Raw genomic sequence first — 27244 nt, 5'->3', positions numbered from 1 at the left:
CTGATAGAAGCGAGTGAGAGGGAATAAAAGGGAGGAAGAAAAAAAAATTAAGTGAACACACAGCAAAGCTGGTGAGCAGGAAGTGACATGGTCACAGGTGAATTGAACCAGGTTGAGCAAATTAGGGTAAAGAAGAGCAGGTGAATCTGTGGAAAGGAATTAAGTTTAGAGGAGTGAAAAGATATATTTTTTTGTTAATTGGGTCATTTTATAAATAGCTGCCATCTGAGTTCCTCATATGTGTAAGAGTAAGGACTGTCAAACATTTAATCACGATTAATCACATACAGTTTTACATAATATATGTCTGTGTACTGTGCATATTCATTTTGTATTTATAAACACATACAGTACGTTTTTCATATTTACCAATGATTTAAATTATATAAAAATGTTTATCCATGTATGTGTTTATATATACAAAATAAATATGTACAGTACACAGACATATAGTATATTATGTAAATGCTAACTTTTACTTTTTACTTTCTATTGTTTGGCAGCCTTAGAATTATAGAATTATAATAAATGTAACAAATTGCTGTAAAATGGCAATACAATTAAATTTCATAACATTTTACTTTGTTATATTTAATTACAACAATATTTTTCAGAAATATACTGAAAAATTGTACTATTTTATTTGTATGTGCCTATATTATACTGTATTACAGATATTTTTCTAATCTGTGAAGTTTTTTTTCTAGAAACCATTTTTTAGGCTTTTCAAATTGGCATTTGCTGCATAGAATGACACAATTAACAGTTAACACACTTGTGTGTTCAGTCTGTCCAATCCAGAGAGTGAATCTTCGCTGTTTAGAGTCTGTTAGTTTCAGAAACACAAGTGTAAACAAATCAATGAAATGACAGTAATACCACCACAATGCCCGCTGGTCTTGGTGGTACAACCGGGGGTAGATCCAGTGCATTTCTCCTGGGTCCGGTCTCAGGCCATGACAGGTTCTCTGGTTGGGGTTCTGGGCTGCGGGGAGCTAACTGAATGGAGAGAGAGGCTACGTGTGTATCTGATGCGTAGTCTCGTTGCGGAGGTGTTGAGAGCGAACTTGCCGATGATCTCTGAGTGAATGGTTTAGATTTTGGGTCGGGTTTATTTATAACGGCCTTGTTAGCATTAAGCTGTGATTCTTGGTTGTCTGAGGTGAATTTTGTTGAGGACAATTTGTTGTCTAGAACTCTTGTGATAAAACTATTAGCACTTGCCTGTTGAGAGAACGGGAGCTCCTCGAGGTGGGCTCCCGAGGTTCGGGTGGTCTTAGAGTAAGAGTATGAGGAGGTGGCACTGGATTTGATGGTGCCTGTAGTAATAATATCATCACTGTGTGGGAGAGAGAGGGTGGTGTCTGACAGAAGTGGGAGGGAGCTGTAAGAGGGGGGGTTAGGAGTCATGTGATAGCTCTCTCTCCTAGGGGGCGGCAGAGGAACCTGATAGAGAAAATCCCAGCATAAAGACAGGGTATTTAAAAATAAATAAAATAAACGGCCACATAAATTGATAAAACTGTTTCAAATAAAACAGATTTCATTATTAAGGGTGAAAAAATAAATATTATGTTGGAAATGAACAATTTAAATTCAAGCAGGGACTCAAAATAAAAAAAATTGGTAGTCACTCAAAATATGGGGATACCCAGAGGAAATGTAATTGAATCAAGTGACTCAAGTGAATTAAACAACATAAGAGTCTTTTTCTCAAGACACTTTATCTCTGTTTAATGTTTATTGCCTATGAGGAATAACTGAGACATCTAGGAGGTTTCCTCTGGGTAGGCCAATTCAAACAACATGGTATAAAATATAACATCAGCTTCTATCAAACATTCAAATTAATTCAGAAAGCAAAATAAAGATAAATGTACCGATGTGGGGGATTTCTTGTCTTGCAGGTTAGGTTTAACACTACGAAAACCTTTGGCACCCAAGGACGAGTTCCCGGCATCTCCATTCCTCAACCCCTCGGCCACACTACGTGAACGCCAGGCATCTGCACCCAGTAAAGCCAGCTTAGTACTTATCACTGTACCCACAAATATTGACAGACACACTTATGTAACAAACACTTGCCTGAATCTGAAGACTGAGATTCACTACCTGTAAAAACATATATATAATATTATTTCCAAAATTGAACAATTACACAAGCATGCATAATTATAAGAAATATGTAGGCGCTACTGATAACACGACAACAGACAACAAAGTTACAGCAAAACACAGTATGAAACAAATTTGTGACAAAACACATACTGTATTTTCAGTAAAGCACGTAAAAGTTGTACTTGATAGTCATAATATTGGGATGAAAAGATTAGATATATTAATGCATGGTAAATTCTAAATGTAAATGCTTTTCATCAATATGGCAGTAGTTTGTATGCCCAGTCACAAATGATGGTCTATAATGTGTGAAACCCAATTGGATATACTTTTTATTGCATTTAGACCCTCACTGTTCTGTATGTGCCAACAAACAGTTCAGCTTTAAAAGATGAAGAACACATGGGTGCATCTGTGAATGTGTGTTTCACTGCCTGGGGCCAATAGCTTTTCATAATTAAAAAGGTGTGTTGTTATATCCCTGACAGTCCATGTCAGTTTTCAAACAGGAGCATATACTAGTGGAGATGCCTGGATCCCTGTAGCTATCAGCCTAGAAGATGGAAGCTATATTTTATAGATTGCATTTAAACCTGAACCAGGTCTGTAATACCTAACATGTACAATTTTAAATATAATGCTTCTGTTCATTTTCCCTTAAAGCTACAAAGAGAAGTACAATGGACACATGCTTAGTGAGAAAATGTAGCAAAGCAGATTTGTAAAACATAATTCTTTTGAAACAAGTTTAAACACAGACACAGAGGGGCAATTCCCGCATTATGGAGGTGAAATTTTGCGTTATGGACGTGACATAAAAATGCTCAGACAATGAATTTGTTACGACTATATTGAACCATCTGTTTATATTTTACTGAACCCTTGTTGATGGGGATGTGACAAAAAAAGGACGCATTTTATCAAACAAAATGCAAAATCCTGAAGTAACAATACCCAATGAATAGAGAAGGGATGCCCCTTTATAGAACATATAATAGTTATTTCATATTAATTTTCATGTGTCTATTTATGAGGAATATGTAGCGTTATGGATGTGACAATCCAAATTGCACTTGCCTGACTTTGAAAAATCATGCACTTAAAATAAAACAACTCAACTCAACTCAACTCAACTTTATTTATATAGCGCTTTTTACAATTTTCATTGTTACAAAGCAGCTGTACATGAGACACATTTAATACAAGTATGAATTCTAAAGCAGCCCCCCTGGCCAGGCAGATAGTGCAAAACAATATGCAAACGGTGGTGAGGAACCAAAACTCCCATCGAGAAAAAAAACCTCAGGGGAACCCAGGCCCAACCAGGGGATTCCAGTTCCCCTCTGGCAAAAGCTGCTGCCTCTGCACAAGCTCAACAGTGCTTGCACAACAAGGCTTAGTAAAAATATAAAAATTAAGGATTAAAGATTATCATTCAAACAAATGCTTTACAAATTTGAAGAGAGATCACACATGGCTGTTTGAACCAACAAATGTTAAAATCTTTTCTGTTACCATAGTAAAAACCGCTGGTAATTTTTTTTTTCCTGGTATGGTTGACATTTTCACGGAATTGCCCAGAGACAGATCTAAGGAGAGAACTTTTCTAAACTACTTAAGACAGATAGAATAATGATAAACTGAGATAAACAGAGATTCCCTTTCTGTCGGTCTCTCGACGTTGTGTTGAGAACGACAGATGGGGTTTTCCCTTGAGAACCAATCAACTCTGACTACTATAGAAAAGGCCAATGAAATTTGCCGAATGAAATTTGCAGCATTCATTTACCTTTTGTCCTTCAGAGCCTTCGCTCATGACTACGAACAAAACAAATTCAACGAATTCTTCTTCTACATTGCCGGATCTACAACGTAGAGCAGCGGATCGTCCCTGCCTGCAGCGACCTTCCCTTGGGCGTCTCGGCGGTTCCGGAGGTGTTAGAGATTTTTTCTAAAAAGGTCCTTTACAGGACTGAGCATTCTCCAGTGCGGCATGTCCTGGAGGCATGTCCGGCATGTCCACTGTTCTCTTGGGTGCGGTAGTCTCCTCTAGGAGGGGGATGGACAAGATAGCTGCGTCGAGTGTCTGGGCGTCCAGTACACTGAGGCAGCTTCCGTTGACACATCTTGCCCACCATTTCGTTGCTACCTGGGCCGTGACATCCATCAGGTGTCAGGATTGGTTTCATGGCAATCGACCTGTTCTCCCTTTCGGTCTGTCCCTGTCCCCACGGTCTTCACGAAGATCGTGGAAGCCACCCTATCTCCCTGAGGGGAGGAAGGTGTGCGGGTACTAAACTATCTCAACGACTGGCTTACCTTGGCACACTCGCGAGATCTGTTATGTACACAAAGGGACCTTGTGCTCCGGCACATAGATCGATTGGGACTACAGGTCAACCGAGAGAAGGGCAAGCTCCTCCCAGTGCAGAGCATCCTCTTTCTCTGTATGGAACTCAACTCTGTCACCATGTTGGCGCGACTGTCCAGAGTACGCACCCAGTCGGTGTTGAACTGCCTGGAACACTTCAGGCAAACAGCGGCCCCCCTGAAACAATTCAGAGGCTCCTGGGACACATGGCGTCTTCGCAGCGGTAATACCCTGAGACCGCTCCAACACTGGCTTCAGAGTCGAGTTCGGAGGAGAGCGTGGCACACCAGCAGCAGGCATATGGTGATGACGCCCTGCTGCCGACGCACCATAACCCCCTGGTCTTCCATGACCTTTCAACGGACTAAGGTCCCTCTGGGCAGGTTACGAGGCAAGTCGTGGTGAAGACGGACGCCTCCCTGCAGGGGTGCGGTGCAGTGTGTCATGAGCACGTAGTTGCAGGGCGTTGGATGAACCCCGCCTGCGCTGGCATATCAATTGCCAAGAGTTGTGGGCGGTGCTACTTGCACTGAGCAGGCTGCGGCCTCTCGTGCAGGACAAGCATGTGCTGGTCGGAGGACAGCACTACAGCTGTGGCGTACATCAAATCGTCAGGGTGGCGTACGCTCACGGCAGCCGTTCCCTGCGTGCCACACACATCCCGGGCACCGCCTCCCGCAACACCACCATTGCCCGTTTTGTCAGCCCACGTCCTGCGTGTCGACATGTTGAACTGGCATCCGGGGGGGCGTATGCCTTCGAAAGCACCTTTCCACCCTCCAGTAGGTTGGGTCAGCGTGCTATCTACCTCTCTTCTTACCCAAACGTATGGCTAAGAACAGGTATCTCACCCACCTTCCTTCTTACCCAAACACTCGTTAAGAACAGGCATACCATCCATCACTAAGCAAGCACCCCCTGGGGGTTGGCTGGGCAGAGCAGCCTTCCTCCTTAGGCCGGGATACCATATGAACTATATATGGACACATATATGAACACAGGTAGCTCTAACCGGACCTAGTGCTACCGGACGTTTGTAACACCCCCCCCCCCGTGGGCTGTTCCGTCCGATGTATCCTCATGAAATGGTCCCACTCCTGACCTCCCTCTTACGGTTAACTACTCAGCCCACTCGTTCCATGCGTTCTCCTCCAAGGAAGAGACCATACCTCTGTCCACCATATTCCTCCCCACAGGTAGGAGGTGGCCTCTGCAGCGCATCACTAATTAAGGAAGTTGCGCTTACCCAGTGTAAACCAGTAGAGAGCTAAGGCCTCCGTCCGTGAAAGGTTACCGGTCAGGGCTGTACCCATCTTTCTCCAAGAAAGCTCTGGAACCCACCGACCACACTGGAAGGTTACAGTTTCGCGAAAGCTTCGAGCTGACACGCCCAGGCCTATTACCGTCACTACAATAGAGATTGTGACGTGATACAGCGTTGTGGCGTTTTCCATAGGTAACCCCATCTGTCATTCACGACACAACGTCGAGAGACCGACAGAAAGGGAACGTCTTGGTTACGTCTGTAACCTCAGTTCCCTGATGGTTTAATTTCCCGGCTTTAGTATCGATATATACCTGCAGCAGAGTAGAGATTTGGTGAGCTCTGCACCCTCTTCACAGGCCACAGGGTGAGAGACAGTGATGAACTCTTACAAGCACATCCACCGCTATCTAGATTACGTTTGTATTCACATGCACACACAGAAGCATACATGCAAAAGAAATAAAAGCCAAGCACATGCGTGATCAAATACAACATTATTGCAGGAACTGAAAATGCATAAATATGAAATAAAATGATAATGTTTAATTTTTTTGAAACATTTTTTTTTGTTTTTGCAAGGTTTTTGCCTTTAAAATTCAATTTTGTACAAAAAATTTTTACTGTGTTAAAATGTACGGCAACACTGTGTCCTAACCAGATGCAACATGACAACTTTGTAGTGAAAAATAATATGTCCCACCATAATAAAATTGTCATAGCCAATCAAAACATTTGTGGAGAGTCGGTCCAAAGTGATTTCACTATGGGTGGGGCCTTCCAGCATGATGCCACAAAAATAGAAACCGAGCAACTGAGAGAATGTATCGTCATGTTTTGCTTTTCTGAGCTGTAGGACAAATACTTAGACTTACTGTATATAGAAGAGATATCTGTTTTCCCCTATCTCATTACACCTGGTAAGGACTCAGGGTGATGTGATTGTTCCCACAGTGTGATTTGTCTCATACGAAGATGGGCTGATCATGCTGTTTGTATATCCATGTTAATGTTTTGCTTATTTCTTTCAATCAATTTAGCCTTATTTGCCTGATAAAATTCAGATCATAAATCCAGATCTTAACTTGACCCCAATGAACCATTTGTCTCTTTTCACAATGTATCTCTTTAAATTAACTGTCTCTGTAATGTTGATACAGTTAAAATAAAAAAAGTATTTTAAAAGCAAGGCAAAGCAAAAAAGACATTGGTGCAGATATACACATACGGTCTGAAGCGTCATGCACTTTTGAAATATCAGTGAATACCTGTATTCATGATGAAGATCTTCACCAAACTGTGTTCTGAAGAAGCACACTTTCACCTGTAACACACATCAAAGTGCTTTAACAATCACAAAATCAAATCGATATTTTTAACCTTACATGTTTATACTGGGTAGCTGACAGAATAATATGCACATTTTTCCATAGGTTGTCCTCTGGTGACAGCAAACATGTGAAAAAACACTAACAATGAAGATAAATCACTCTTGTTCTACTTTATATGATAACATAAATATAATATAATATAATATTTCTGGACCAAACCATCTACACTGTCTTTAAACAGAGCTAACAATATTCTCTTTTTACTTCATACACCATGACATCATGACGACACACATATTTTTACCAAGCTGCATTATGTCTGGCACAGGTTATATATATATACTATCTATATATGTACAGTATAATCAGTGTGTGTCCGATTTAGAGGATGTTCTGTTTTAAACATGTTTGATGTGTATCAAATGGAGACCTATCAAATGGAGACCTAGGTCTTAATCAGGATCCATGATGTTTACTGCCGAGAAACTGTGGCGTCAGTATGTGAGTGAGTTTGGAGTAATACACTGACACCGGACAGTCTGCGGTTAGGAACACACCCCGTGTGCCAGCTATGTGTTAATTTTACAGTGTATTTCACACACACATACTGCATTTCACTGTCTCTCTTCCCCTCCACTATTTGTAAACATGAAGCAGAAGGTGTGGAATGTAAGCGTTGGGATCTTATCATAGAATCCATATCGGCCTCTTACAAAAACATACTAAATATACAGACACAGTTAGAGTCAGTTTGGAAAAACATTAAGCTGTGATGCCGTCACTGTACTGGGGATTACCAATGTATATCCTCACAACATCTGATAATGTCTCCCACATTCACTGAGGTGAACAGTGACCAGAGTTTATGGATTAGAGAGAGTGTGTGAGAGAGAGACTGTAGGACATTAAAATAAGATGCAGTTGTCAGATAGCCCTTTGCTACTGACAGATTTATTGCTTGCTGTTATGCCCAAGGATTGCTATCATCACTATTTGGATATCTGTAGCTTTCACCCAACTGCAGCCATAATTGTTTTATAAAATAGGTGTCAGGTCAAAGATTCATTCATTTTTATCTCATCACCTTATTTTACAATTTGGTTGAATGTTCTTGTATAGCCTAAATGAGTTGAGTACAAACCATTCTGAACAGGCAATCCTTCCTACATTGAATAATCAAGAAACTAACAGCACTAACAATAATCTGAATGGGCCATTCTCTCTAGAAGATGTGAAGAAACACACCTACTAAAACTACCTTACAAATGGCAGGTTAACAGAATTCCCTTTTTTAGCAAAACATGCTGTGGAATTTAAGGTTTTAAATGGATGTGGTAAATAGAATTTTGGTTAAAATTTCAGAAAAAGTTTTGAAATGAATGCTAAAATCATGCCATACGTTGTTTTTAATTAACTTAAAGGAAATTTGAGGATGCAAGTGTTTTTAAATCTCCATATTTTATCTCTTGAAACTGATCTTTGGCCATCAAAATTACACATTAAAACTTTTTTCATGTGGAAATGTTTTTATTTAATATTTACATTTTTGATCACCACAGGGGGTCTTTAGGAAAATAATGTTTTACAACTTGAAACCAAGATTTTGTAAGAATCACCCATATCCATCTTTAAAAAGATATAGTCTCTTGGTGAAAACGAAAAGAAAACTATCCGGATTCTCCGGGTCTGTTTACTATTTTTCTACCATGTCATGTCATGTTATATTAATCTCACATGCTGGCCAAGACCTCAGGAAAAGAACTGAAACTGTTCCAAAGTTAATTCAAGAACAAACAATTTGACAAACTTTTCATGCTCAGACCCATTAAACTTTTTGTTGCACACATTTTATAATCCAATCGCTTTTTGATAGATAAAATAAAATCCTGTCCTACTTTTTCCAGTTTTCATTTCATTTTCAATTAGATATATTGCAAACGTTCCGCTACTTATTATTTACTCACAGCAAGAGAGAATTCTCAATAAAAGACATTATTTTGCTTTTCGCAGCATTTTGAAACTGCATTTACATACAGAATCCTGAACAGATCTGCTGACAAAACCTGATTCAGGCTGACGAACGAAGCTGTTTGTTCTACAAATGTATCTAAAGAATTTTGCAGCTGAGCCTAGCCGAACAATGCAGTATTACAGTAAGCAATGAGAAGTGAAGAGCCATGTCAGCTAGCCCATTATATAACGGAAATGTCATCTTAATTGCCTGTTAACACAAGCTGCAGATGGCATTGAATGTTTATCACACTCAAGTGAGCCAGACGGCATTGCACTAATATTGCAGGAAACTAAACAGAAGCTCAAAACTGCAGCCGTGAATCACAATGAAACGTATGAGGTGGATACAAAATAATATTTGCCATCAAAATATAAACCTATGAGCAGAAAAAAAACATTGCAAAAAAAGAAGACATATATATATATATAATACCTACATTTACATGGACACATCAGAATTAATTTATTTAGATGCAATCTGAAAAGTCTTTACATTAAAGGTAATTAAATGATGTGATTGAGGAGCGTATTTATATGACAAGGTTAAAATCCAATTTTATCTGCTGATGTTTGCACACTGCACAAGTGTTCACCTGAATACCCACTAAAACAGTGTTTTAAAGAACGTCATGTTGTGTATATTTTATTTTACAAACGGCACAATATTATATAATTATAAAGGCAGAGTATGTGTCATGTGTCGTGCCAATGAATCAATCACTTTTTTATTTGGAGCATTTTCAATCGGAGGACTTTTAATCGGATGACATTGGTCCATGTAAACGTAGCTGCTGGTTGAATGAACGTTACTTTGTTTAGATTGTCTAGAAACTGCCCACTTAATTTATTGAAAATAAATTAAAGGTCGGGTTTCACAGTGTTTCACGCATTCTTCATTTTTTACGATGTTAAACATACTGACTTCTCATGCTGACATGGTCAACTTGTCAAAAAAACAGTTGGACGTATGACATAGTATTTCTGTGCTCAATACACCCAAGGTTTTTTCGAACATGAAAATCTGTTTCGTTAAACAATTTCTTAGTCCCTTATTGGACAATTCTTCAAGAAAAAACGCCCATGTGTCAACCTGCCAGAGCCAGAAGAAAGGGCACAACACAGAAGGAGAAGGAGCATGCACACAAGTCAACAAGCTAGAGCGAGAAAGAGAGCACTACATTCAAGAAATTCAGCTGTGTTTGTTTTTTCACAGCATTTTAGTGATGAATGCTATATAAACGGTGGATATAACGCTGGATTTGGAGATTTTTTGAAAGTGATAGATGGAGCGGTGAAAGATTAAAGATGCCAGGCATGAACAGCATGCAGTATCTATCCATAGACGTAATGATTTTTATACTGGAAAAACTGTATATTATATTGCCTTCCCCTAACCCAAACCTAACCATCACAATGAACTTTCTGCATTTTTTATTGCAAATTTATATGCAAATTTTACATTTCATATAAACACACAAACATTCCTCCTTCACAGTCACCCAAGTTAAGTTTGTGGACGCACAAAATAGTCTCAACAGCTGCACACACATGCAGACACACAAAACATGTAAAGCTCAATTCCAACGTGTTAATTAAATTAAGTCATCTTTATGATCACTCCAGAATATGTGATCCAGCCTGTTTGTCTATCTCTGGAGATTGCTCTAATTTTGTAAAGGAGTGCATAAAGGAGTACAAAGAGAGGGGAAACATGAGATTATATGAGAGGAAATCATGAAATCCATTCAGAGCTTTTACGCTCTCAAACACATGATTTGGTGTGCCTAATCTGAGAGTTCATCCAGAGGGGTTTAGACAACCATGTGAACATCAAAATGCATAATATTTTAGACATCTGACATCTGCAGATTTATTATCTTTTTTACATTTTACACACATCAACATCTTATCCGTTAATTTAATGAACCCTTAAGGTATTTGCTCATACAGTCCGAAATTCTTGTATGCGTTTTTTCACATTTGGATCTCGTTTGTACGGTGTCTCTGAATTGTTAAAAATGGCCACTCAAGTCAGAGCCGATAGCCTAGTGAGCAGTGCTCCGACATGTGGCGCGTTTGCGCATCGGGCCACCCGAATTCTATTCCAGTCTCGTGGTCTTTTCCCGACCCCATCCCCTCCTCTCTCCCACTTCGCTTCCTGTCCTCTCTACCTATAATCTGTACAATTAAAGGCAAAAATCTCAAAATAAACCCTAATCTTTAAAAAAGGCCACTCAAACGGCTTGCTACGGAAGCGTAAAACGGTGAAAATCGAACCCGGTCCGAATGTTTTTATGACGGACGAAAATATCGGAGGCAGTGTGTAACTGTGTTTGTACGGAGCCGTGGAAGGGACATTGGCGAAAATAAAAAATCAGAAGACGTTTCTAGTGCTCACGAGAAACGTTTTGCGTGCTCACAAGAACCTTTTTGCGTGCTCACGAGTTAATGTGTGACTGTTATGCATAAAAATATTTGACCAATGTCCCTTCCATGGCCCCATATGTTTGACACAACGTGAGGTCGTATTTATTTTTTAACGTGGAAATTTCAGACACAAATTTTGGACTTAACTGTTCATATTGTTTGTTTTCTCTTCTTTTTAGCATTTCTTAATCTCCACTTCATGTGCACTGTAGTTTTTTGAAGAAGCGGTGTTTGATTTTAATTTATTGCCATGCAATGTGACATCATTTTAAACCCAAAGAATGCAATTTGTATATTTTTTATTATTAATGGACAGCCCCTGGTTACCATTGACCATTCACCAACATGACGGCCTAAATCTCCTTTTGCGTCTAAAGGAGAAAGAAAACTACCGAAAAACATGACTGTTAAATCATAATAGAGTAAATCCTAATAAAATAGAATAATCTACATACAAACTTATAAAGTTTGTATATCAGTAAAGTTTCATTTCATAAACATCGTATTGTGATATAAATTAGGGGTGTGCGATATGACGATATTAGATCGCGAACGATTAAAATGACTGCACGATCAACTTTTTCGGGAAAATCGTTAAATCGTCCTATATAGTGCTGTTCTATAGAATTCGTCAACATACTTGCGATAGATTGCGCCATGTAAACAAGCTCGTATACGTTGCTTGTGAATTCAGTAAGATTAAGTGACGCGGTCAGTGAAGATGGAGGGAAAACGGAGGACTTGGTCCCTAAAAAAAGTTCTCCATCAGTAATAATGAAATGGTTTGGGTTTTCCCCAATTGACACGGCCCAAACAACAGTTATTTGCAAATGTGGCAATGATAAGATTCGAGCGTCGTAAGGCAACACAACGAACCTTTTTAACCACCTCAAAATAAAGGGACTGAAAGAGTATGCCGACAGTCAAATTATAAAGGGATCCCACGCGAGTAAATCAGGTAGGCTACAACCAAGCATACAGAAACTAAAAGGCCTAAACAACGACTTTACCGAAAGAACCATTTGAGAAAAAAAAACACGTATCCGTATGACAGAACGAGCAAGCGCTGGAAAGATGTCACTGACGCGGTCGCATTTTACCTGGCCAAAGACATGATTCCCATAAAGACTGTGGAAAATGAGGGCTTTAAAAAACTGCTCAAAGTCGTAGATCCACGTTACGAAATACCCAGCCAAAAATATTTATCCTCCACGTCCATTCCACAGCTTTACTCCGAGTGCCGCAACAAGATGAAAAACAAAATTTAAAATGTAAAGTTTTTTGCTAACAGCTGATTTATGGTCTTGCACTTGCATTAAATATTAACTTGATTAAAATATTCTTCATAATATAAATGGTAAAGAGTATATTTTTATATGGGGACTTAGTTTGGCTGTATTGAAGCCCCTTTAATTTGCAAAATAGTCTTAAAACCAACTTGAAGAAGAACCGCGATAAAATCGTGAATCGTGATCTATCTGGAAAAAATTGTGATTTGAATTTTTTTCCTAGATCGCCCACCCCTAATATAAATTGCAATAATTCCATCTATGCCTATTTTTTATTTCGCAGTTACACTGTCATGAACTCGGGGTGAGACAGGGACAGAGGCAGCGAAGATCAAGAGGTTCACAAAAAGACTTTTATTGTACAAAAAACACAAAACAGAAACCCATGATGGGGTATAATCGAGAAAACAGGATAACAAGCAAAACAGGACGTAGACTAACTAACACTAGACTTACACAACACTAGACAAGAACTAAAGTAAACACTTACTAAGACTGACGGAATCTACAAAAACAGGAACATGTAATCACGATGAATATCTGAGGTACACAGAAAACAATGACCGACCACAGGACAATGAAACATGAGGACTATTTAAAGGGGAGCAAATCAAGAGGGAACAGGTGTGTGGCATGAACTAATTAACTAAAGAGACGAAAGGGCAGGAACAGAGAAGGGACCAGAGAGAGCATATATAAGACCAGAAGGGTCCAAATGTCTCTCTCCACATAAAAAAAGGGATCCTGCCATGGTTCTGTCACAAGACCAAGAAAGACATGACATGATGAGACAGAATCACGACATACACCTCTTTATTACAGCAACTGTTGCCTAAATGTATGTAAAGCTGCTTTGCAACAATGCAACATTTTGAAAGCTCTGTATATATATAACATAAATTGAACTGAATTGAAACAAAAATGTAAACATCTTTAATTTTTGGGTGAATTATCTTTTAAACCTTTAAAACGTTCAATTGATTAAAAACAAAATTATGCCGGAGTATGAGCGGGGCTTCCCTCTAAGCCCTCGAAGTCCACCAGTACTCCTATGGTGGCACACAGTGTTGCCGGCTCACGCACCTGGTCATACGTGTCGCATGCTACAATAGGTGTCGCTGTGGGCTCAGGTTCTCCGTCTATGGTGAGGTCTAGCAAGGGTGAGTATAACATCCATGGGTGATTATAACATCCACGGGTAAAGAACTACGGTCTGAACCAGTGACTGAAACAACACAACAACTAGAGACAACTAGACCTGACACTGAACAGAGAACAACACAGGGTATAAATAGAGTCCAAGGGAATGAGCTTCAGGTGCAAGTGTTATCAGTGTCTCAGGTGCGGGGGAAATCAAAATGGACTTCGATGCAAGGAGGTATTGGGAAATATAGTTTGTGACATTAAAGGTCCGGGAATTATAGTGCTCTTATATCCGGGGCTGTGATTTCTTCATAATTGCAAACACACTCCTATTCAAGCGATATTGCATTAATAGCCCATGACAATGAATTGCATTCTGACAGAACTGGTGGAGTAAAACGGTACTAGACCATGAATCTGCTGCCATACAAGTGTGTGTGTTTGTCATGTAAGCATAAATAAAATCAAATGCAAAAAGCTGCCATCGATCGCCAACAGATTGTACATAAAGAATTTGATTTGGGTTATTTATAACCCACAGTGACAGATTTAAAGGCCAGAGCATCAGAGATAGCCAAATAAATCAACCCCTTATAACCCGACGACAGATTCTTCAAAACAGGGAGGGCAATATCGAGTCTGTGCTTGAGCAACAAAATGAATGTTGATGTTTAGTCTGATTTGCAGTTCTGGAATTTTTAGGGAGGTTAAAAATGCCATGTAAGGCTAAAGGGAGAGAAGAGAGGAAGTTCTGGGATGTTGTTTTGAAGCTGTGTGTGTAAGTTTGTGCCATTTGAAAATGTGGGGCTGTTTCTAAAGTTGTCTTGGTTTATACTCAAGTTGTGATTAGCATTCTATTGGATGCCCAAATGAATATGTGTGTGTGTCTAAATGCTTTAAGCTCCCATGTGCGCCATCCCAGCCCGCACCACGGAGACTCTCGGCCTCCCTCTGTCAGAGACGCTGATTCATTAGTACCTTCACCCGCGCACCACAAACCACATTCCACTTCCTATTAGTGCAGCATAGCGTGTTTTGAATAAAAGTAGTTTGTCTATTTTATGTTGCTCCGAACCTGCATGACTTTATTTCTTCCGTGCAACACGAAAGAAGTAACTATTAAGATCCCTTGTTCAAATATGAGGAAACACAGCTTCATAAAGTGATAACACGGGTTATAAACAATGTGTACATTATACTGTTGTGTAAAGTGTCTCTGACTCTACCAGCTTTGTCAATTCTTGATTGAAATCAAGCAATCATCGAATACACAACAATGTTATGATGTTCATATTCACTTCAGATGCATATTTATTCAATTCAGTTTTTGGTCATTTTATAAATGAGAATTTGGTCTGTGGTAAATTGTAAGAGATTATTTTTACTGTGTGTTGTGGTTCGAGGGCAGTACGGTTAAATGTGGAACAGAAAGCAATGACGCTTTGAAATAAAGCAGAGCTTCCAACAGTCGAGTTTAACTCAGCTCTGTGTTGCCTTATATTATTTTAACCAAGATGATCAGAACATGATCCAGCTACCGAGGACAGACATAGAAAAGCCTGCTGTGGTGAATGCCACATCCGCAAAGAGATTCTGTATTCAGGAATAACTCCTTAATAACATCTAGCTAGTTCACATGTTCTCATCATATCCTCAAGGAATCATGGGAAATCACACTAAATAAAAACTAGTGACCATTGTATTTTAACTAAATAAAATATGCATGTATTGCAAATGCAAGCATGTTTTCATTACATAAGTAGAAAATGTGACTGAAACTAAGCTTTTTTTTTAAAGTGGTAAGGTCAGGACATGTCAGGGCCACCGTGGTGGGCACACTTACAGACTGTCACCATGCACTCAAGAACTGTTTGTGTGGGTGTGTACATTCCTATTTAAAGCTGTATACGAAAAGAGCTAGATAACTACCAGACTCACCTATCTGTACTCATGCTTCACCCTTTCATAAGTTGGAAGTGGCAGCTATTCTTGGAAGTGAGTTTAAATGAGAAGTCTGTCATCATTTATTAACCACACTATAAGACTGTGGTAAGACTGGTTTTCAGTGAAAAACTACTCAAATTTCAGCTTGTTTCTCAAACAAAGTCTTCATATGTCTTCAAAATACCTGGAGTACAACAAACAATCATATTTGCAGTGTGTTTACATTAAAAAAATTGGCAGACAGTTAAATCCAAAGCTACTTTGCCAAAGGAAATCCTGCTTTCAGAATTTCAAGCCAGATCTGAGCATAGACAGTCTTCTGTTCCTCTGATACCAGAAGCCAAACACAAGAGTCCTCCAAATAAGGAAGAATTTGCAAAAAAAGCTTCAGAATTTTGCTTGTGGGTTATTTTCAAAGCTTTATTCCTTGGAATCATTGTGTAAAGGCTAATAAAATGCTGCAGCTCCAAAAAATTGTTTTTAAATAAATTTAATCCAAAATAATGGAACCAGGATGGTCCGGCTACTCTGTTGGGTAGATATAATTTAGTAGAAATAGAAAAAAAGAGCTCAAGGCTATGATCATAAAATTGCTTTCTAAAAGGGAGTTGTTAGGCATGATACACATCAATTAGCATATCTAAAATATCTTGCTTTCCTAAAATACATACCTGATTTTATCGTAACTATTCAATGGTTAATAAAAGCTTATTATTTCAACAACAAACAATTATTCCACCAGTATTACTGTGCAACTTGCCACTTTTATAGATTAATAAATATAGAATTCAGCTGGTGCAATGGCATGGAAAATTTCTCATCTAATTAGTTTTTATAAAGCTCAGAAAAGAACAGAACCATATAATGAAATTTAGTAGATTTGTTCTGCATTAGAGGTTCATTTTGTTATGCTCATAAAATGCATTTTATTCAAAATGTATATATTTACACTTATACATGCACATACTGTACAACATAACATATTCAAAGGACCATATAAAAAGCCATTGTACTGTAAGCCTTTTTTGATTACATAATATACAATCTCCTCAATGCACTTAAACCCTGATGACATAATCACTACGACAACCTGTTAATCCACGCTGAGCCAACAAAATATTTATGCCTAGTGAAAAAAAAGTGATGATTTAAGGAAAAGAGGAAATTACAGCGTGAGTGGAAAAAAGCTGAAACAGAAGCAGGTGAAACAGAAGCAGGAGAATAGAAATATTAAATACCACCGAGCTGGGGAAAATCTAATTTGATCAAATGAAAAAATTTAACAATCGTATCATGTGATACAGGAAGAGGAATCAATATACAATAGTTCAGCAGGACAACAAAATATTAAAAAAGTACACACAGGCGAGACACCTCCTCAGAGAGGCTGTAGCAATATGCAAGAATGAGTTCCTTATCAATGAGGCACAGTGACTCATGCACGCACATACGCACACACACCAGAGTGAAAACTTCAATGAGCCTCAATGCTAATTGGACTAATTGGTGCGGTTTGTGTTCGCCATTAAAGACAATGACGACTTGTTGGCAAACAAAAGGAACATGAACAATGTCCCTTTCACTATAACACAATGCCAAACAGAATGCCCAAACACTGCACAAACTCATAGACCTGGTATTAAAACAACAGTTCAGTAGAAAGACAATGATACAATTTACATTTAGAACATTCACTTTATGTGCACTACATAAAAAAGTCTCCTTCAACTTTATGTCCACTTAGTACTTTGTAATACACATCAGCTCATAAATGCACAGTGTCCTCACTAATAGTTGAAAGGTTGATGTGGGTAAACACTGTTAGGCCAAGTTTCATACTATTCCCAGCCCGCTGAAACTCAAACTCCCTGTTTTCCTGTGCTTTCTTTTGAAGTCTTTGTTGCAGTGAGAGCCAGTGAGCTTAAAACAAGTCAAGCAAAGAATAAAAGGAGGAAGAGAGGGAATATCCGCATAGAAAGCTTGCAGAACCATCCTCTCTCTCTCTCTTTCTCTCTCTCTCTCTCTCTCTCTCTCTGTCTTTCTGTCTATCTGATGGACAAAGAAAGAAAGTGTGTCAAATAACATTATGGAAGAGTTCCGCACATTTGTTAATTTAATGTCAAATATAGATCCATTACTGTACTTATCATATAAATCATTCAAAGATGCAAAGAATTCCTGGTGTGCACGTGTGTATACAATGGAAGCAGAGATCTCACTTTCTATGTACTTTAGGGGTGATGAGGTCAAGGTGGCATTCCTGAACAGCACTGAGAATAATTTAAGGCAAACACACACATGCACACTTATGCACGTATGCACACACATTTACATTTAGTCATTTAGCAGACTAAATGCACACACACACGGGCACTTGCACGCACACATAAACACACTGTACATGCATACATATGTAAGGGAAGACAGTAGACATCCCATTAACCAGATTTAGGCATACTGTATATTATTTGGTACAACAATGTTATATAAATTCAAAGGTTCACCTATGCAGCTAATAATAGTAGCAGGAGTGGAAAATGGTAATTTGGCGTACTGTCCGGGGAGCGGGCCCCGAGCTCGCTGGCTCCTATCGAACTCAGAGCACTCTCCCCCTGTCAAGGCGAGTCCTTTAAATAAAAAAATATTTTCTGGTCTGCATTTAATGATCTAAAAAGTGCCGGACTGGAACCAAAGCTGTTTTCACACTGCAAGAAAAAAATTAAGAAAGAAAGAAAGAAATGGAGATATATGGTTGGCAGGTTTATAGAGACATGCACTTCTTCCTTTACTATGGCAGTTTAATGCAATTTAAGAGCACTAGGCAGGTCTGTGCTGATAAATGAAAGTTATGAGGGCAATCTCTCTTTCTTAGCACAGGCTGAAATGCTGCAATCCTCCCAAGGAGACATACTGCAGCTTTTGCAGTATATGACTTGCACTATGCTGATACTCACCAGCCACATCTCTAGTTTTTTCATTGCAGTATGTACTTTACAATCGTATGTCAAAAGTTCACAGCTGACATCAATGGCTCAGTGAAGTGCATGCAGGATTTCACCTTTAAATTCCACAAACGCTCTTATTAAAGAACAAACGTCAGTTAAATAAATGTCTCCACCACACTTTTCTGCTTTCGCTGCTTCAATATCCTTTTTTAGTTGACCTTTTCTGCTGAATTCGGGCTATATGTCAAATCTTAATGTCCAAAGCATACCCGAGGAAAGCACTCCTTGAAAACTCTTCTGGGGTTTGACCGGTTTCCAATCATATTTGACTTAGCAACCGAACCTTCTCAAATGCACTGTTTGCTGAAATGAGGGAAACTTAAAAGCTTATATATATGTCTTAAACAGAAAATTTACCCACATATTAAAATTCTTACATTATTTGTTCACCTTCATGTCATTCCAAACATGTATGGTTTTCTTTCTTCTGCAGAACACAAAAATATATATTTTGAAGAATGTTGGTAACCAAATGTGACCGGGTAAGCGGTAAAGGAGCGCTTTGGACGGAGCATGTAGTTTTCTGGTGCGATAAATAGCCGCTGCAGTATGGCAGATGTGACTTCATGTTCCTCTTTTTGTGTTTGGAATCCGGTGTCTGAATCCCAGAGCAGCGTCGTAAGGTTTAAGTGCAGCACAGTAAGGTAAAAGTGCAGCATTGTTTCTTGTTTAAGTCTGGGAGCATATGTGCTGCGGATGTGTGTTAGACGGTGCCGAGGGTGCCACATTGAGCAGGAAAATAGGGAAGAACATAACACTGAGTTTGTCTATCATTTCAGAGTGATATTACTGCATAGTTATCGGTGCAGATATGATTTTATAAGGGTTTTACTTTTGGTGATTGGCGACTGACTGCGTGTAATTACGCTAAATGGTATAGCGAAATGGCCGTGCTAATGAATGTTTATTGTATGTTTAAGTAACGAATGTTCAATAATCTGTATGATGTCCATGCGAAAGGGAGTTATTATAGTCTACTTTTTATTTTTACAGATATTCCCTCGGAGAGGTGTTTTGAGGGATCTATAATACTCACGCCTGGCTGTTTTGTTTAAGCCCTGCTGTTTTGCATATGGTTGTATTACCAGTTTTGGTTTATAATTGTGTTTATTATACATTCGTTTTTCTTTGTTTATTTAATTTTGGAGTTAAGCATATGCCAACCACCATTCTCACAGCAACTTCTACTATGTAAACTATGGAGAGAGTTTGATTTCGTTGCAGGAACCAGCCTTTGGAAGTCTTTCTGTCCATTGGGATCTTCTGGGTCTCATACTTTCTTCACTGTGTGGTGGTGTGAGGTGGTCTTCACTGCATGGACTACTTGTGCCGTGGGTAGTGTGAATTGAATGATTGACTGCACTGATCTATTTTGTAGTGGTGTGTGCTCACATGCTGGTGTGAGACCTAGTGATCTGCGCTTCAATTTCTCCTCTTTCTCCCAGGTCTGGTTCCTCCCGGGGTTTATGTGTCATTTGGTTACGCCTGGTCTGTACAAATTTTAAATGTTTTTATTATGAAGCTCCCTCTGAAGTGTATTTGAACGAAGTGTATCTAAATTAAATATATTTTTCATACTGATCCTAATTGTCTTTGTTATAAGGTTGGTAAATAAAACAGTTAACACCTGTTTTCATTTGCACCAGCAACCTGTCCAATCTAGTCCTATTAAGATAATCTAATTCTCCGCGGTGGTGTAGTCGGTTATCTAGGCCTGATACGGGGCCCGGTTACACAAACAACACTGGTCCCAATTGACTTCCATCATATGGACTCACCAAGGTGTTTCTCATAATATCTTTTGTTTTACAACAGAATCTTTATTTTGAGGGGAACTTAACCTTTAAAGTATCAGAGAGATTTAACCTTTGCCTTACAGATTAAGCTAAAGTAACACAATACATTATGGTCTCAAAGAGAGAATCAGGTTAAGAAATGTGCCTGTCTCATGTCCTGACGAAGCATTTAAAAAGACCCCATACATCACCACATCAAAATGCTGTCAGTCTCGACTGCTGATGGATAACATTGCTCTCTGCTGGGTCTTAAATTCATGTGTATGAGTTTGTCTGTGTGTGCAGACCCTCAGTTGTTTTAGCAGTACTGGACAGTGTAAAAAACTGAATTTAACAGAAAAAAATTCTTGGATCAGTTTTTCCAAGAATAATTTCAAAAAACTAATTTTTAAATACGACTAAAAACAGTAAAATAACAGAAAAACTAATTTAAAAGAAACAAATGGTCATTTTACATGGAAATACTGTTATTTTATGGTTAACTTCTGACACCCTAGCTGCAAGAAAATTTCTATTTATACAGGATTTTTTACAGTTTTAAACATGTTAGTATATAGACAATATAGCCTGTGTTCATTGTGCCTCTAAAAGTTGTAGGGTTACAATTCACTCAGGACACCATAACACACCCCATATGCCCCAACTACCGCACTGTTACAATTGTTTTGTATACAGTAAGTACTGTAATCAAGGTGACCACCACAAAAATAAACAAAATTTGGGACAGGCAATCCGTTTTTGTGGGACAATGCGGGACAACTGAAAGGTAGCGTAAACCTGTGATATAATAATGGAATGAAAACATTTGTATATTTTTCTTTTTAAACTTTTAGCTCATAGAAAGAATGAGTTATTTAGTGTATTACAACAACATGATTAAGGCATAGATAAAATGTTATATAACATTAACATTAAACAATTTTAACAATTTAAATTTAAGGTTAACAACTGAGGTGCCCTTGAGCAAGGCATCTTACCCTTACTTGGTCCCCAGGCGCTGCAGTTATAGCTGCCCACTGCTCTGGGTGTATGTGTGTTCTCCACTTGCTGTGCATGTGTTCACTACTCTCTGGATGGGTTAAAAGGAGAGGACACATTTCAGGTATGGGTCACCATACCTGACTTATAGGCCACTTTCACTTCACTTCAAATAAAGCATTTCATTATTTCCAATATATTTATATTAATAACACAATCTATAGGCTAAACACAGTTTCAAAGCCACACAGTTACGATGTTTGTGACTTTCTATCTGTCAAGTTGAGGTCGTCCCAGCATTTTAAAGATTAAAATCACTGCAGTCTTCTCATACACTGGATAAAAGTCAGGCTTTAAAAACAAAGTTGAGTTTCTATGAGCTCATTTAAAACTGGTGTGCACCGGGTTGCTGCTTTTGACACTGCGCTGTTAAATAGTTAAATAATAAATGGTGCAAACACGCGTCTCATGCTCATTCCGGGTTATAGAAAGTGTTTCTTGTGACAACTAATGGCCTGACCAAAAGATTTTTTTTAAATCTTATAAGAGTTTCAAACTGTGAGAGACGACAAACCTGGGACAAAAATCCTAGATTGAATCGTTTTGCTCCAATATTGTGAGGTGCCCCGTGATGTGACGAAGACAGCACACCACTCTGCACAATGTTTTGATACGGTTTCCGGGTTGAACAAATGTTTTTGCGGAAATGGTTTGCAACGGTGTGCTACAGGGTTTGAGATACGTTTTCTCTTGTTTGTTGGGTAAGTGAAGAATGTCAGCCCAATCAGTAGCAACATGTGTATAACCCACGCGGTATTAAAGAGACGGCTCGCACAAGGGTCCTAGTAAAGTCGTTCATATGTGTCTGCTGCAGCTCGGTCTACGCAACAATTGAAGACATTAGAAGAGATGTCTTTTGCTGTAGTTAACACTTATTTATACCAATTTTATCAGGCTCAGAAAATTCTTCAAGAACACAAAGAAGGCCATCACAGCTGCCAAAGTTCAACGCTTGCGTCCTCACAACAGGGTGTTCAACTGCACTACAGTTTCCGTTTAAAAACGTATTGCAACACTTTGTCGGGGCTGAACTGACTGTGTGAAGCATTTAAGGTGGCACAGCACTAGATATAATTTTATTGCAACTTTCAAAAATTCTTATATTTATGTCTTCACACAGTAATTAAAAAAGAACTGTTTTGTACTGTTGTTTTGTACTGTACTGTTTTGTACAAATAGCTGTTGACACCAGAAAGAGTCCACTGGCTCCATTAGACTTATTTTTGTCTGTTCTACCTTAAAGTGTCATAACACTCGGACTCCAATTGCAACCGTCACTTACATATAACCAGATTTTTTTAATTGAAATTATTCGTAATTGTGTTGATAGTGTTTGCAATGTTTTGACAGAAAATTGACAGATAAAAGAAAAGGGTTGTTAGCTTGCTTTCTGATTGGATATCATTTTGTTCCATGTGACAATCAACAGAATTTATAGCATGTTGACTGTTTACAATTCGCGATCGGGCGGCTCCGATGTTCTTCAGATTAGGTTCATTCACTCTTAACACATGTCACACCACAGGAAAATCTGATAAGGAGTGAAAATGCTGTGTAGTACAACACAAAGCGAGATGGGTGGTCACCCTAACTTTAATGTTATACATCAATAAAATCATTAATCAATATAATTTGTAATCAAAGTAATATGTCAAATCCAGTAATATGTCAAATGCAGAAACGTCTATAAGTGGGTGAGTGGTTGATATGTGACACAAGCTTTGATACGCCTGCCTGCTAGCCGGTTAGCACTGATGAATTAGGACGTGACCGCGGCTCCTGGCATTTCTGGGATGACAGTGATATCAGAACAAGCTGCAAGCCGATACTACACACAGAGATGATGTAATGGTGTGAAAATGTTCCGGGAGAATGATAGAAGTACAGTCAGGGAAGTAAAGACAAGTGCAGGTATGAGGAAAGCTGATCCTAATCCGATTATTTATTTGACTTCATTTACATCATTGGTTCACTGTGATAAGGGCATGCCATATACTTTGCAAGCAATGCAGTCAGGCAGCTTTGAAAACTGAGAACCTTTTATAATCGGTTTTAGGAAACCATATGTGTAGGCTACAGGTGCTTTAAAGAAAATAGAAGCCAATATACTGATCTGAGGAACCAAACATTTTACATCAGCCCTGGCTGACTACTCAATGCAGCAAAAAATTAAGAAAATTCTTGACTTGAATATTCTTTACCAAAATCCATCTGTTTGTCAGAAAGTGAATAACCAAGAATGTACAGTATGAAAGAAGTGCAAGCTATCACTCATTGAGATATCACATACACTATACCTACACATCTAAACAAACACTTACATTTAAATGTAAACATAAACACACTGTTGAAAACCTGCATATAAACACATATCTAAACACTCCCAGTGTTGAGAATAAATGGACCTCTTCTGTCCCATCTCAACACCCAATCCATTATCACACTGAATACGAGCTACACATTCCTGACAAGTCAAGTGCGAGGTTATTAAAAGCACTGGTGTTGAGTAAACACATATGATCATATCTGCGGGTATACAGAGCAGACAGTGTGACATACGCCATTTGTCCTATATGGTTTAGTTTTAGATGGATGTAGATGGAGCATGTGATAGAATATACAACATCTCTAATCTCTTGAAGTACCAAGCAGAAGATTTCCTATGTCTCCACTGAGAAATGATTCTCGGTGTGGTGATGATCTTTACTTTATCCGGCACTATTCTAGGGATCGCTACCCAGTAACATTAGACAAATTTGTAGCTCATCGCACAAACACTCAGCATTGGCTTTATTGAGATGCTTTCTTTAGCACTTTGCACCACTGGGTGCATGCGTCTGTCTGCCAGGTGTTACAGAAGACCTTTTGGTGTGGATGTTCCTGCACATCCTATATGCTCCATTCACTTACAGACAGAACATGTAAGTCGATGAGATCAGACGATAAGCCATAAAAAGCGCATTGAATGTGAATCACAATAGTTTTACTACAAATACTTCAAATGTATATTATGAAATATTGTAATTTGTGTAAAAGATACATTTTTTTTAACATGGCTTTAGACAATGCTTTTTCTAAGCATTCATTTAAACCATTATCTTTATCTGCTACAAGGAAACTTTACTGTTCACTGCGCAAAAAACAGCTGTGTAATAGACTCTGCATTGCACAACATGATGAAAAAACACATTGTAAACACAAAATCATAATCCCAGCTCAATGCAAACTCACAAACTTGACCATATTCCGAGATATAAGGACACAGGTCGGTCATTTTCTCTATCGGACCTTACTAATGAGCTGGTAATAACAAGCCGCTTAATTGTTATGTTAATCAACAACGCCAAAGAATTTTGGCGCAGGATTTCGCGACACAAGCGCTCTTTGTTGTTGTGGAAGGTCACGTTAGATTGAGTTTCTGGTAATCGGTTTCACTATTTGCCCAAACTCAATCCACATATGCGGAATTAGGACAAAACTGACACAAGTCTATTACTCCACTTGTTTGGTCAACTACTACAACACGTAACAAGTAACAGAACAAATGAAGCCGCAGTGTAGTACAGTATAACCAACGTCATCCACCCAAACGAAAAATCGGCAGCAAATAAATAATAGGTAATGCCAACATCTGTCCGCTGTACGTTGTCTCTGGATGTGGTCTGGCTAACTCAGCGCATCTCTGATTTACAAACCTACAGAATAAAGAAGTGCTGAGATAGAAAATTTGCTTTAAAATAAGGCGCATTTAAAATCCCGCGCTTCTGAAATCTGTATCTAACACGAAATACCTCCACAATCGGCTTCAGACATCTGAAATCAACAAACTCTGACCGTTCCGTCTGCGTGTCACTGGGAATCATCGGCGTTTCTTACCCTGAGCAATAAACGCGTAAATGGAGTCATCCACCAAACCCAACAGCCCGCAGATACCCACAAATGCGCAGCATGTAGTCTACTGTAACTCCATCAAAGTCAGAGATGAGAGTGAGGAGATCAGGTCTGAAAGTGCCCACCTGCTTCTTTTCCGCTGAGCTGACTCCAGATGAAATCGTGAATGCGCATGGACTATGCCAGTGCGCGCCACCACCCTTTACTCTTGACTTGGGTCAGTGGCTCTCGTGCGAAACTGGAGCGCTATTGGAATAGCATTGCGGTGAATCTGTCTCTTTACGCATGACGAAACGCCTATCTGTGTCTGCACCGGCAGGAGGTGGAGAAGGAAACGCAGGATCACAATCATGCTCAAACCGCTGTGCGGGCGGGAGCGCGCCACGAGCGGAGTGGGCTAGTCCAGAAATAGTGATTTTATCCAGACATCGTCTAATGGTTACAGTACGCTGTCTTGTTTCACGGGGAAGATGAGTATTTTATGTCATAGCCTTGAGTGTGCGTATTCATGTGTGAGATGGAGAGCAGCGCCGCGCAATGGTCTCTGACGGACTCTCTGTAGCCATGGCAACGAGAACACTTCAATTAGCGCATGGGCTTATGATGGAAAGCGCAGCTTGTGGTGGGAGATGCTGAAGTCACCTCTGCCGCCCAAGGGCACATCACTGCACTGAAGTGTTATAATAACTCTACATTTACACAGTTAGACACGCACAGCAGACATGAAGAGCAGCTCTAATAACTGAAAATGAAATTATTCTCCCAAATTTAAAATTATGTGTTAAAACTAACTTAAAAACTGTTGCTGATTGAAACATTTGTGTAATCACAGTACTGATGCAAAATCGTATATTTACTAAGCTTTACATGGCAACTACTGTGACACCGGGAAGTATAATTTAAAACTTTTACAAATTATCAGCCTTACAATCTCCATGTGATGTGCAGTGCCCACTGAAGTCCTTTGTTCACTCATGGGCAATGAAGGAACTTACCCATGCATTAGCAAAATAATACATTATTAAATGGCAAGATGAAGGGATTCCCTACCATTTGACCCACATAATGCAACAACACACTGTAAATGCATGTACCAATCCAAACAGGTCTCAAAAGGCATAACCAGGAAATTGCATCAAAAAGAATTATTTAATTTGCCTATGGCTATATTGACCAGTGGAATCAATAATATCTTCACTTTTAGAACCTATGTGCCTTATGAGATCTGAATATATGCAGAGCAGTTGTTAACTGAAAGTTTGTTATGTGTATAATATAATGTATAGATACCTTGTTTCTTTGGCAATATATATATTTATAATGTCAGAGCTATGGTGGGGGGTTTTAAAGATTCCATTTCACAATGTTAAATATGTCTTTTTCTGATTATTAGATTTACATAAGATCCCAATACAAAAAAGCATTTGCATCTAAATTAACAACCCTCTTCTGGCAGTCATTGAGACAGAGAGCAATAGGAGGCTTTATTATGGCTGGATGGATGCCATGCTCTCATGCAATTTTAAAATGGTTTTCCACAGAAGACCTTTAGGCATCGTCTGGTGCGACTGTCAAAGAGTAGAATCATTTAATCTGATATCATAACAAAAAAAC

At 38.9% G+C, this 27244-nt stretch overlaps 1 protein-coding gene across 10 annotated transcripts in view; it reads right to left on the bottom strand.

Moving 5' to 3' along the window:
* The window catches only part of sorbs2a (sorbin and SH3 domain containing 2a), a 50953-nt gene extending 24828 nt beyond the window's left edge, over positions 1 to 26125 (bottom strand). For 5 of the 10 annotated variants that reach the window (XM_056763585.1, XM_056763590.1, XM_056763591.1 and 2 more), the window contains exons 1-5: positions 25616 to 25748; positions 7022 to 7077; positions 2086 to 2112; positions 1881 to 2005; positions 880 to 1446 (exon numbers count right to left, since the gene is read on the bottom strand). In XM_056763585.1, coding sequence (XP_056619563.1) covers positions 880 to 1446; positions 1881 to 2005; positions 2086 to 2112; positions 7022 to 7031 — 729 coding nt within the window. In that variant the 5' untranslated portion in view covers positions 7032 to 7077; positions 25616 to 25748. The other 5 variants (XM_056763587.1, XM_056763589.1, XM_056763592.1 and 2 more) reach the window with 5 other exon arrangements.
* Positions 26126 to 27244: the final 1119 nt, after the last annotated feature.

Source organism: Triplophysa dalaica, chromosome 2, assembly GCF_015846415.1.
Source record: "Triplophysa dalaica isolate WHDGS20190420 chromosome 2, ASM1584641v1, whole genome shotgun sequence".
Lineage (NCBI taxonomy): Eukaryota > Metazoa > Chordata > Actinopteri > Cypriniformes > Nemacheilidae > Triplophysa > Triplophysa dalaica.
Note: the sequence above shows the minus strand (reverse complement) of the source record. Positions and strands in the feature narration are given on the sequence as shown.